At 55.1% G+C, this 12,638-nt stretch overlaps 1 protein-coding gene across 1 annotated transcript; it reads left to right on the forward strand.

Annotated features, from left to right (window-relative positions):
- Positions 1-8,066: 8,066 nt before the first annotated feature.
- Positions 8,067-12,407, forward strand: BGZ61DRAFT_22777 (uncharacterized protein). The gene is made up of 4 exons (XM_046238186.1): positions 8,067-8,383; positions 8,509-8,883; positions 8,937-9,672; positions 9,732-12,407. The coding sequence occupies exons 1-4, from the start codon at positions 8,182-8,184 to the stop codon at positions 11,917-11,919; spliced, it is 3,501 nt and encodes a 1,166-aa protein (XP_046112586.1). The 5' UTR covers positions 8,067-8,181; the 3' UTR covers positions 11,920-12,407.
- Positions 12,408-12,638: the final 231 nt, after the last annotated feature.

The raw sequence follows: 12,638 nt of genomic DNA on the forward strand, positions 1-12,638 counted from the left end.
AAATGCATCCAGTTATAAGGGTATTCAACAAGGACCAGCACGGCTTTAGAAAGGACATAACCAAAATTTGTCGTCCGGACTTTATCTTAATATCCCACAGTGTAAAGAGTTACGTTGGCAGTTTAGGCCAGCGAATGCATATATTTAGTTCACAGCTTTCTTTCATTCACACGGTCATATTGGACGCGCCATACCCTGGACCACATTGTGTGACAACTTCATTCTGATACCATGTGAAGGCCATCTCGCTTAGCAAACCAGGTACGCGGCTACTCCACAGTGAAGGTGTTGCCACCCAAAGGGCCCACGGAGGATGTTTCCGACTCAAAGCAAATCAACCCGACTCCACGGCGAGGGAATTCACAATTAAATTAGAACTACCGACGCAACGCTGACCATTAGGAGTTCTTAGTCAACCCCTAGCCAGCCAACAGACTTGGGACCCAACTCGGCTGCGTTCGAGGGTAAAATACGTCGCTAAGAACTCGCGTACCTTTTGCAGGGCTCACCTGGACAAAACACCCAGACGGCCCCAACAGCGGGTGACAGGGCAATAATGTGGTCAATATCCTGTGGGCCGCGTGTTGGTTGGTGCTTGTCAGTGTCAGCTGCGTGGCGACGGTCGTCACAGCATCGCTTCGTGCAGGTGCGAAATGTGAGACCGGGACATGGGCGGAAGGACAGAAACACAACGGGGACTTTTGACGAACCGGAATGCAAGGCTGGCCACGCAGGTAATTGAGAGCTGCAGTCTGCAGCTTCATATCCAGTAGTGGGGGAAGATGGACTCACTGCTGCCATTCCCCGCGTCAAGGTGCATCCGGTGGTGGACCAGTGATTGAGACCCATTGAGACCCATTGAGACCAGCCAGGAGCCGAGACGTTTCCAACAGGGCTGTTCCCTGTTCAAGGGCACGATAACGACCAGCGCAGTCGGCGTGTTGCGATTGGACAGCTGCGACAACCGGTCAGTGGAAAGGATGAAGCCTCGAGTGGGGAGTGAAGGCCTCAGTAGGAGACTAAACGCTCAACCCCAAAGGATTGCAAGTGTTCGCAAGAAATACCAATTGGGTTTCTCCGTTGGCCCTATTGTAATTAGTCGTCGCGAAGTTGCGGTGGGGGGGCCGAAGCTCGGGAGATGAGGACGAAAAGGAGGGTGACGGGGATGAAATCAATAGTGGCAATACCCATGAGGCTATAACAAGTGACATATATGTCAGAGTAAGCTACCAATCCCTGGACCCGAGACAAAGAAACAACTTCCCAAACAACTGTGAGGAAGGAGAGACAACTTGGCCGGTAGTAGGCAAGTAGGCAAGCCGGGACACTGCACAATTCTCCAACTCTCCGGGGTAAGCATAAGTGCTGCGCCTCGGCACTCGCAATTGTGGGGCCTTCTGATACCAACTCTTGTCCCAAGCTCTGTCGCGAATATTGAGAGAGTTGGTACGGCACATCCGTTGCTTCAGGACTGGAAGGGGATGGAAATATCATGCTTGCAAATTTGGAAGCCAGAGTTGATGAGACAACTTGTTGGCCAGTCGGTGCCTCTTGCCGTGGCTCTGCTTTCCTCGGGAGATCGACGCAAGCAATTAGACGCCCTGACTCGTGGCTCGCTGGAAGACATGGCGTATGGGCTGTTATTGGTGATCGACGTGGAGAGGGACTGAGCCACCAACGAAGCCCGGAGCCTCTAGCTAGCGCTCTTCTAGAATCGGATGCTTACCCGGCCAGGCAGTGATAGTGTCGCCACGTGGTTGCAAGGTGACAGCCAGTGTCAGTCAAGTGGCAAGACAGGTTCGAGCGGGCTACATGGAAGCCATACCTGGAAGCTCTGGAAGTCATTGTGGCAAATCATCACTGGAAATCTCACAGTCGGTCGGCGTATTTCCTATGATGCATTACACCAGTCTCTTGCACTGCCAATATCGCTTTCAGCCTCCACATCTAGGTAGTGTCCCTACAACGGAGTAAGTTGGCTGTCAGCTGTGTGCTTCCTCAATCCGGAATATGGAAGCGACACCCGCGCCTACCAGTCATTGTTCGTATGGAAAGGCTAAAATAGTTTGGATTAAAAAAAGCAATAACGGTTCACCGATCACGACGACGGAACAAATCTGCGGGGAATTGTCAACACTGTCCCAATCTCACAAGAGCGCTGGCGATGACGCCAAGAGCTTGCGCGATCTCGGGCGGCAAAATGCATGCAATCCTGCGCTTCGTCCACAGGAAACTCGCGATCTGCGTTCTAGGGCCAAGCAAGCTGAATGACGAGCCGATACTGATGGCTTCCAGGGCGTGATTCGCTCTGGCTGCAATGCGGGCTAAGATGGGGCGCACTAAAGATCATCACCGGGCTAAACTTGCATTGAAGAGGCAAAGCCATGTGCCGCCGTTGTACCCAGGACTTGCCCAAGCCTCAAAAGACCGGCGTGTTGAAAGCTCCAAGCCGTCTGCACGTTAGGTCCGTGCCATAGTTCAGGGTGGCAGCTGGTTGGACACGTGTGTTTCTCCCGCCGCATTGAAAGGGCCGTGGCGTTCAAGTTGTGCCGAGCGGGGGTGGGAGATGGATCCTGGAATCCTTCTCGAAAGCGGCGGAGAGAGAGACGCAAATGGGATGGGGATGGGACGGAAAGGAAACGGGCTTAGGACAAACTGGAGGCATCTGGTAAAACGGATGCGAGTCGTCGGCGCTGGTAAACCCGATCCCCGTTCCCAGAAAAGGAAGTCGTGTGTCTGTCACCACGAGAGTGACCGGTCAGGTATCAATGCTAGATGGGACACACTGACATGGGAGAGCCTGGTACCGCTAACATCCGCGCTCGGACGTGATGCACCTGGTCAATCATTAACCCGGCATCCCCCAGTCTGGCGACACAATCGAGACGGGTGTCTAGTATGTTGTGTGCCAGTGTGTGGGAGCTGTGGCGAGGAGGAACAGCGGCAGTCAAGATAATGCCGGTACCAGATGGGGATGTGGGAAGCTGCAAGATCGGTTTTCGAGATTCGGTGAAGAGCTGTGATGAGATGAGTTTATCCACCGGCATAGAGTGCCGATGAAGGAAGGCTGGTGGCTGTTTGGGTCTCAAATGCATTGCCCATCTGCCCGTCTGCCGGTGACATCCTTTGGCTTGCCCCCTCGGCTTGCCCCGACGCGGCTCGTCCGGTCTCGTCTCATCTCTTCCACCCGGTGAAGCAGATGTCGACGGAGGATTCGCTGGGCCACGCACTTGGAACACGGGCGGGCCACGGAAGCACCCTAGACCGACGGCCATCCACGAGCCGGATACTGCCTTGGTTGGTACAAAGTCGAGCCTATCGTCGTTTGACAATGCGGACTGGAAGTTGGAAGGGCTGCAGGTTGACCGTTGCTCCGTACAAGAAGGAACATCGCCGCCGGGTGTTGCCAGTCGCTAGCTGCGTCTCTTACGTCGGGTTGCCCGTGGTGGGCCACGTCAAGACCAACAGAGACTGAAAGGAAACTTTGTTCCAGGGACCAAACCAAACAAAGCTATATAACTCGGGTTGTATATGCGAGTGACCTTGGATTGGGAAATGTACGGCCCATTTGTCCCACAAGGACAAGAGGTAACCGAGCAGAACGGCGTATTCATTTCCGATTTGGATTCCGCAATTGGAGATTTCCAAGGCTAGGTCAGATGGGAAGGAGCGACGCAGGGCCAAGGTGCATCACGGCTGGACCCATGTGCGCGCTAGACCCATATAAGGACTAGCCCACCGCCGTTGCTCTTTCCAATGTCACGGCACACGGGAGGCCCCTGCTTGCCCCGCTCACCGTCACCACGCCGCCCATCCACGCGCATTGGTACACTCGCCCACTGCAAAGATTCGTTCTAACAAGGAGTCGAGCTGCACATTCGTCTTGCTACGGCTCAAAGTAGACGCTACAGTCGCCGCCGCCGTGGCCGAGGCAGTGCGGCTGCCAGTACTTTATCCGCTGACTTATTAGGATGGGTTGTGGCTGTTTGTTTCTCCTTCAGGCCACTCGCCCGGCTGCCGCGCACGGTTCGTGTAACGATGGCTACCTATGGGCGATCTCGAACGAAGGGCGGTTTCTCAAGGCGTTTATTACTCTGCAGTAGTCGATAAGCTGGCGCGGGCAAGCCAGAATTTAGCTTTCCTCTGCCGTGGTTCTGAGGCGCAGGCCTTTCGAGTTTCTTGTGAGACAGCCCTGCCATAAAATGGTCCGACGCAACGAGAGTCAAGACTCAGGAAGTTGCGTGCACCTTTGCAGCCATAACCCCGGCCCCAGCGCATGGGTTGCATCCTGGGTTCGCTATCCGGCCACCCGTCTCCTTTCCTTCCAGGCCGGTCTAGTCTTGTCCCTGCTTGGCGACATGACAGGGCAGCAGGCCGCACGGAGCGCTATCGGTACTCTTGCTCGGTTCGATGGTGCACTTGACAGCTGCACTATCAGCGCATTTGACTCTCGTCAACGAAAGTGCCCGCCCTTGGCAACGTGTGGAAGGCGAGCGATGACCAGGTTCCCATTGAGGCTTGAGGGCATTGGGACTAGGGTGTCATCGGTAAGAGAACTACGGGTACGTACTTGCTGGCTCAGTGTCTGGGCTGGCAAACCGGGAGATGGGTGTAGCAGCTGCCAATATCGCATACAGTATCTCTTCACACTGTGCTTGCTTCATGCAAAACCCACCGGCGATGGAGCGGATCGTCGACGTGTCTGGGGGACGCCGCCAACAACCGTTTGGAGGCTGTTCTGTTTCAGAACAGATACGGATTTGGCACACGTACCTGGACACTACGTACCCCTCAACCCCCCTGACACCGGGGATCCTGTCTCACCTTCATTTCTTCTTTCGTCTCCGAATTCTTCAACGGCGACGGGAGGCTCCCACGAGGGACGGGAGGGACCTCGCCGTAACACCCCGTTGCAGATGCCGTCATCGTCCGCGGTGGCCACCACCTGCTCAGTCCGTCTCAGCCAGCGTCCGATCCCACAGGGGTTATACCGAACCTGAGGGGCCTGCATCGCTCATGGGTGAGTTGCGTCAGTTAACTGGGTGCATAACGAAGATGGAGCAGTACCCTATCACTATCCGCCCGCCCGCATTTCACAAATGGCCATGTGTTGAGGGTTTGTTTTCCTCTAGTGCATCGCTGTCTTCTTTTTGCTAGCCCTAGCATCTGTCGAATCATCTTCGTAGTTAGTTTTCGAGGTTGGATTCGTCGCTCGCCTTGTTTTTAGAACAAGTTTCATGCAATGCGACTCACCGGGCAGATCGTGACGCTACCCAGCTTCTCCCAGTATTGCTTCGTTGTATCGAAGGCAAGTTGTTTCCTGCAAGCACTTCCAATTGTCGACTCGTGACTGTCTGATACGACACCTGGCAGGGATGTGGAGTTACGCGCATCTCCTCCACTTCCGACAGATTTGGACGCCAGTGCAACAAGGAACCTTTTTTGCGACAAGATGTAAAATGAAACACGGGGTTGAAGGATTACTATAGTATACGGATACATACTAATACGTACTGGAATACGAACGTGTGCTTCGCCTCAGCGTCCCAAGCTTTAGAACAAGGACACTCCCGAGGACCCGTTGTCGGCCGTGAGCGCTGGCCGCCGGGTTGGAGAGTGGCCGTGCTTGGAACGAAAAACGGGGGTCGGGAAAATGCTGGGAGAACTTGAGACAAGACAGTCTTGGCTAAACTCCTGGGGGATTCTTGACATCTTCTCTCATTGTTCCATTCATCCACACGGCCCGTCCCCAGAGTACATGATGGGTGCTGCACATGACACAGCAATCGAGAGATGCTCCGATTCCCGCAGTACGCAGTGGAGGCGCATCAATGGAATGCACAGTGCATCATTACTGGCCGCATCATCTGCAACCTCTCACGTACATCCCCCTTGGATGAGAGATATTCAATGTCCACGACGTCAGGTTGAGTCGGCAGCTGCAGAGCGCAGTGTGGCGTGTGAGGACGGGTCGAGCCAGCGTATTCAGTCATTCAAGTGAGACACCAGCCGTTCCTCTGCCTCTTCCTTGCCTTAGTGCATTGGTGCTGTCGACATTCCACGACCCACTGATCTGGACGGCACAGAAGTGGCGACAACGATGGGAAGCCCAGCCGCCGGCCGGCCGCCTGCAGGAGCCGGAGCTTGAGTTGGCGGATACCTATACAGAGGGTGATCAGTGGTTACGGCCACGTGAAAAGGTCCCGGCCGAGTTGCCTGGCCGCTTCTGCGGGTCAAAAACCCAGAGGTGTCCCTGGAAGAACCCCTGGATCCCTGAACGGCCCTGGCCCCAGCCCGTAGAACAGGGACAGACGTCCATGGTAATAATTCTGGGATGTGCCCCACAAGACCGCTGTCTGGCCCACGTCGCACGGACTACTGCGTAGCGGCACCGTGGCGGGAGCATGTACCTTGGGATGTACCGTATACACGGGCAACTTGGCCACCCCAACGCGAAGCTTGCCCATTGCTCTCGCTAGCCTGGGCGATGGTATTTCTCTGGAGGCCTGATCCTGGAATGGCCCTGACCCTAGCCCTGATGGCCTCTCAGGACTGGCGTGGTTGGACTCAGGAGATGACTGGGCTGCTCAGAACGACGCTGTCCGGCTGGCGGCCGTGACTCTTGCTGTATGTAGGTAGGCACAAAACCACTTGTAGGACCCAGTGACGACCTAGGAAGCTCCTGGGCCCTGAGGCGCGCTGTCGAAGCCGCTGTGGCGCCCCTGGAGCGACCGCTGGACCGCCAGGTCTTAGACGGCCAACCGACCTCTGGGTCGCCTAGGTGGGACCCCTGTTAATGCTTGCAACAGGGCCCCGCCCGGCAACCATAATGAGCACTCTAGCAGGCTAGGGGAGTTACCCAGCCGGAGGTGCGCCCTCCTAGCAGCGCCTTCACCAGCGTCCTGGTGCTGTCCGGAGGACGGGGTCAGTGTCGGTCGGGAGTAGCACCAAGCTCCTACCAAGCACCAGGGCCAGCAACAGGCCGGGCTTGCTGCTAGGTAGAGGCAATGGAGTAGTCCTGGTCGTACGGTGCAAATGAAATCGACGAACAATTAAAAGTCGCTTTGGCCCGCTCCGCCCGCTCCTCCAGTTCCGCCCTCTCTCGGTGCTCTCTGGTTATACCTACCGTACCTACCACTCTCCTTCCCTCCCGTCTCCCCCCTCCTTCCTTCCCCCCTTCCCAAAACCCACTCCTTCACTTACTCGCACAACACAACTCAACATCCACGACGCACCAACGTCTCCTTCAGCTGAGAAGGAGTCACAATAAAAAAGAAAGACGAAAGACGACAGGCCGTACGACGTACACGATACACGATCCCCACTGTCCGGCCCTACGACAATTCTTCATCGGACGAGCCCGCGACTCTAAAAAGCAAAGACATCGCCTGACGACTACCGTGGTGCGACGATTGTGGCTGCTTCTGCCGTTAGTGGAGAAGAATTCGGGTGTCACGTCCCAAAGTGAGCGACGACCAAGGATCAGGAAGACATCGCGCATTTTGCTAAAAAGCAAAAGTATCGGAATCCAGCGCAGCGTAACCCAACTTTGCGACCGCGGCCGACCGTTGTTCTCGAGCCGCCGGATTCGCCCCGACCCGTTGATAATCCAACGTCTCCTTCTTTTCCCACATCCTCTTCCACTAGGAATTTGAAAGCAATTCCTGACGGCTGTGCCGAACACTTCAATCACCGGCAGCACTCAATCCTGGCTCAGACGGTGCTGCAAGCAAGGTGTGTAGAGTCGCATCGCATCGCATTACACTGCATTTTGCGTCGCAACCCCCGCGATCTTGCCTACTTTTCCCAGTCCACCACCACTTCCATTTCCCGCCCTCAGCTTTGAGTTAGCGATTGCAGTGCCCAAAAGGGAACTTCGCTCGCGCCTGGGGTTTCTTGGATCTCGCATCATCATGCACAGGCCATCCCCGCCATCTCCCCTCTAATTAATTGCCATCGCCCACGCCATCACCCGAAACACGATCCGTTCTCTGTCCCACACCCTCACTAGTTTCTCACGCGACGTCTAGATCCGACCCCTATTCCGATCCCTCGACCTCTTCGATCGATTGCGCAGATGCAACTCGTTAACCCTGCTATGCGATTATCATTCATCTAGCATCCCTTGCTACGCACCGAAACTCCACAGATCGTGCTCCACGATAGCAGTTTTCCACGTAAATGTTCCGTCGACATCACAAGAATCAGGGTTACGGCGCGCAATCAGGTTCTACCAAAAACTCGGGCGACGACCACGGCTTCACCTCGAACCTTCGCGATCTTGGTATACTTGGCTCTCGCTCCTCGAAATCCATCGCCTCCCGCCCTGAAACTGGCTCAGCATCTCAGCAGTTCTCTGATGTGCCTACCTTTCCAGAAAAAGGTATGTTTGTTGCGTCTTTGACTCACCTCGGACTGGAGATGCCCCGCCCGCTGCATCGTGGATTGCTTTCTGAAAGAATCTTGAGGACTGTTACCAGTAACTTCTTACTGACTCTGTCCTTCCAGGTCGATCAATCAAAGCGGGATCTATTAGGACCTACTACGGCCAGGGATCTAACTCGTCCGCTGCCTCAGTAAGATCGGGACTCAGCAACGTCTCGCGCCGAATCGGTGGCATAGATAACAACGTCATGGCGACCAACACAGATAGAAGCCGCTCTCGAAGAGAGCGGACTTTCGTGGGTAGCGAGTGCGCTGTGTGCGAGGAGCCCCTCGAGCACACTCTCCGTGGAGAGCGAATCCTTCAGTTTTCATGTTCCCATGTTTCTCATGAGGCATGCTTTTACGAGTTCATTCGCGAATTCGAATCACAATATTGCCCGACATGCGACGCGCCACTTCACCTGGATACCAGCCGAGGCGGTAATGTAATCGATATTGGTATGTCATCTAACCACATTGAAAATATGAGTTGGTTTCTAATATGAACACAGAAAAAATTAGTAACATCGTGCGCTCTGTCGGTAATGACTCGCGAGCAGCCTTTGACTCTCGACCGGCCTTTGACTCTAGAGCCGCCTTATCCCCGACGCCTACTGCAACACCGTGGGACAACCAGACTGTGCGCCCGCCCAGTCTTGAGAGCAACCAGAGGCGGCTCATGCAACAACAGTCTTCCAGCGCTAGCGGCCGAGAGAGTGCCACGCGAGGCATGAGAGATAGTCGAGAAGCGCCCCTGTCAGAGCGGTATGGGACTTCACGCCACGCCCGGAGCGACAGTGAGGCTACCGGAGTAGCATCGTCAGGAGGATATCCCGAGACGACTCAGAGTGGGCCTCATCGCCGCCATGACTACGATGTCCAGGCTATGGAGACGACACCTGCAAGCCCACGCCCGATTACTCGCAATCCCATTCCGGCTCCGATCGTCACTGTCCGCTCAGAATTCCCAACTATGAACCGATCGCGACAACAGCAAACCCTCACTTGCCTAGTTACCGTTGAGGTACCCGATAACAAGTGGCGGCCGGATCCCGAAGATTTGGGTGTCCCCGCACCGCAGCCCACTGCTAGCAACCACCGCATTGACGCAGCTTTTGGTGGACGCCCGCCATCTCCTGCCAGAAGCGCGCCACGATTCTACCCCTATGAGTCGGCAGAGGTTTTGGAGGAGATGACGGAGAGCCTACGCAATCGCGTGGATAATTGGCATGGCCTAGACTTTAGCCGGTAAGTGGTGGCGTTCACCTTCACCCCGAAGCGCAGACATGACGGCTAACATAACCTAGATTCGGAAAATTGAGGCTCTATGGCACCCTAAGGGTCGGGAAGGATAAAGTATCTTGGCAGGAGCTGGAATGCTTTCTGTTCGCCGAGATGCTTATTTGCGTTAAGGAGAAGAAGCTCCCGCCACAGCTGGCGCAACAATGGGATGACAATGGTGCGCCCCGTAAGACGACACGATGCACGCTGAAGGGCTCAATTCTCATCAAGAAACACCTGAATGAGGTGGCAGAGACTGGTACCATCGACGAGAACGTCCTAACACTCAGCCTCTCGGTTGCCGAGTTGCCCCAGTTCCACCTCCGATTTGAGAACCGAAATCAGCTCAAGTTGTGGCAGCAGGCTTTGGTGGATCTGAACGCCGTCGAAACATCTCCTATGCGGAGCCCTGAATATGATCGTGAAGAGGTATCGGAGACTGACGAAGAACTTGAATGGCAACGATCAGCATCACGCCCCCAGAGGGTCTCTTCAGTCACCTCCTCGTGGGGTGGTGCCCGGTCAGCTACAACGGCTCCTACCGAGTACACCAACTTCCCCAAGAGCCCGGTGCTGAACTCTATCCATGTCCCCATCGACGTTGTCATCGTGGTTCCCATCTCCTCATCTATGCAGGGAGTTAAAATCAACCTTGTCCGCGATGCCTTGAAATTCATGGTCAACACCCTTGGCGAGCGTGATCGCATGGGTCTGGTTACCTTTGGATCGGGAGGTGGTGGTGTCCCGATCGTCGGCATGACCACCAAGGCTTGGCCAGGCTGGAGCAATGTCTTGTCCTCTATCAAGCCTGTTGGCCAGAAGAGCCATCGCGCCGACGTGGTTGAGGGCGCTAACGTTGCTATGGATCTGCTCATGCAACGGAAGCACAACAACCCCATTGCGTCCATCATGCTGATCAGCGATGCATCCACTTCCGATGCCGATAGCGTGGATTTCGTCGTCTCGAGAGCTGAAGCTGCCAAGATTACCATCCACTCTTTCGGGCTTGGCATGACCCATAAGCCTGATACCATGATCGAGCTTTCCACGAGGACCAAGGCCTCGTACACCTACGTTAAGGACTGGATGATGCTCCGAGAATGTCTTGCAGGCTGTCTTGGTAGCATGCAGACCCTATCGCATCAGAACGTCAAGCTCAAGCTCAAGCTTCCCGAGGGCTCGCCGGCCAAGTTCCACAAAATCAGCGGCGCACTGCAGATCACGAAGCGAGCCACTGGACGAGATGCGGAGGCGTCTCTTGGCGACCTCCGGTTCGGCGACAAGCGTGACATTCTCGTCCAATTGGTTATTCTCCCCGACAACGCGTCTCAGGAGCAACTCCCTCAAGACCCGTGGGACAACATCGTTTCGGGTCTCGAGGCCCTCGGCGGGTCGATGGATACCGATGGTGAGAGAACGCTCTCGGTTGAGGAGGTTCCTTTGATCCAGGCCGATCTCAACTGGGGCGACATCCTGCGTGATGGCACCGTCACCCACATGCCTCGACCATCTCTGTTGGCCATCACTATGCTGCCAGCTACCTCGAATTCGAAGAAGCCGTGGCAGAACTCGCCGCCCATTCCGCCTCACCCCAGCATCGTCCAGCGTCGCATGGAATTGCTTACCTCTGATATGCTTACTCGAGCCCTGACTCTGGTGAGCCGCGGTCAGCACGATCGTGCACACACTCTTCTGAACGAGACTCGCTCGATTCTGAAGGGTCTCGGAAAGGGTGGCCTCCCCCCAATCCCTCCCATGAATAACAGGTCGACACCTTCGACGCCTCACCCTGCAAACGATAGCCACTCTGGCTTATCGACCACCCCCGATCGCAAGAACAGCCCCTCGCCGCCAGCCTCGGCAACATCTTCTGGTGCCAACGGCTTCCCAACTTCGTCGCAGATTGCCCGCAGCCGCTCCAACGATGGCTTGGGCCTTGGCGCTGGTATTGACGTGACCACCGTCAATGCCTTGGACCTGGAACTTGAGAGTAGTCTGGAGTGGATTAACCACCCCGCCGTCTTCAGCCGGGACAGCCGGAAGGCAGTTTTGCAGGCGATTGGCGTCATCAGCTCACAGCGCGCCTTCACCTTCCGAACCCCCATTGAGGGTCTTTGGTCTGCCCGTGTCGGCGGTGTCAGACGCCTCACCGAGAAGAGCCGTGAATGGCGTGAGGATGGCGGCGGCGAAGTTGGCATTATGGAGGAGGCGTAATCGTTTTCTCCTCTTGAGACTGGTTTTCTCCAGCATCTTTATCGGCGCTACAACGGTTGGCGTCTGGTTTTCCGGCTTGGTTTATGACCCTAACGACCCAATTCCTGGACGTTCCCCATGTCCTTTTCTCTACCTGCATTTTATGCGGCGTGTGATGCACGCGCTTGTTCTGCTTGTTTGGACATCGATACCATCTCATCATACCCTATCCAAACGTCCCCTCTTGGGGAGTTTGACAATACCCCCTTTCCCATTTAGGCGCACCTCGTATCTTGGCTTTGACTTGTACTGGCTTGATTTTCTTGTTTGATCGGCAATCTGTTTGCCAACAGCACAATGGTTGGCTGTTTCTCTCATGCTATCTCGTACAAGCTCCGATTTGTTGAGAGAGAAGAAATAGGTGTTACGAGACGAGGTCGCGCCCTCTGGGCGATTTAGTTTTTTGTTGGTCGTGTTTCTGCGCTTTTTGGCCTATACCACTGGTACTTTCCCGGTTGTTTGATTTTCATATATATAATTCATGTGCCGGACGGTCTTTGACTGATGCATATATATACATACCTTGATATATATCTGTACCTGGCTAGCTAGATATGCGCAACGTCGAAGAATTTATGAGTTCAACCACCAATGTCCTTGACCAATAATTTGTCACTGTTGAAACAGGTTTATCGATGGTGCGACAACTCGTGGATTCCCAGAGGTCAGCTTGGCGGAAG

Source organism: Ilyonectria robusta (assembly GCF_021365365.1).
Source record: "Ilyonectria robusta strain PMI_751 chromosome Unknown BGZ61scaffold_1, whole genome shotgun sequence".
NCBI lineage: Eukaryota > Fungi > Ascomycota > Sordariomycetes > Hypocreales > Nectriaceae > Ilyonectria > Ilyonectria robusta.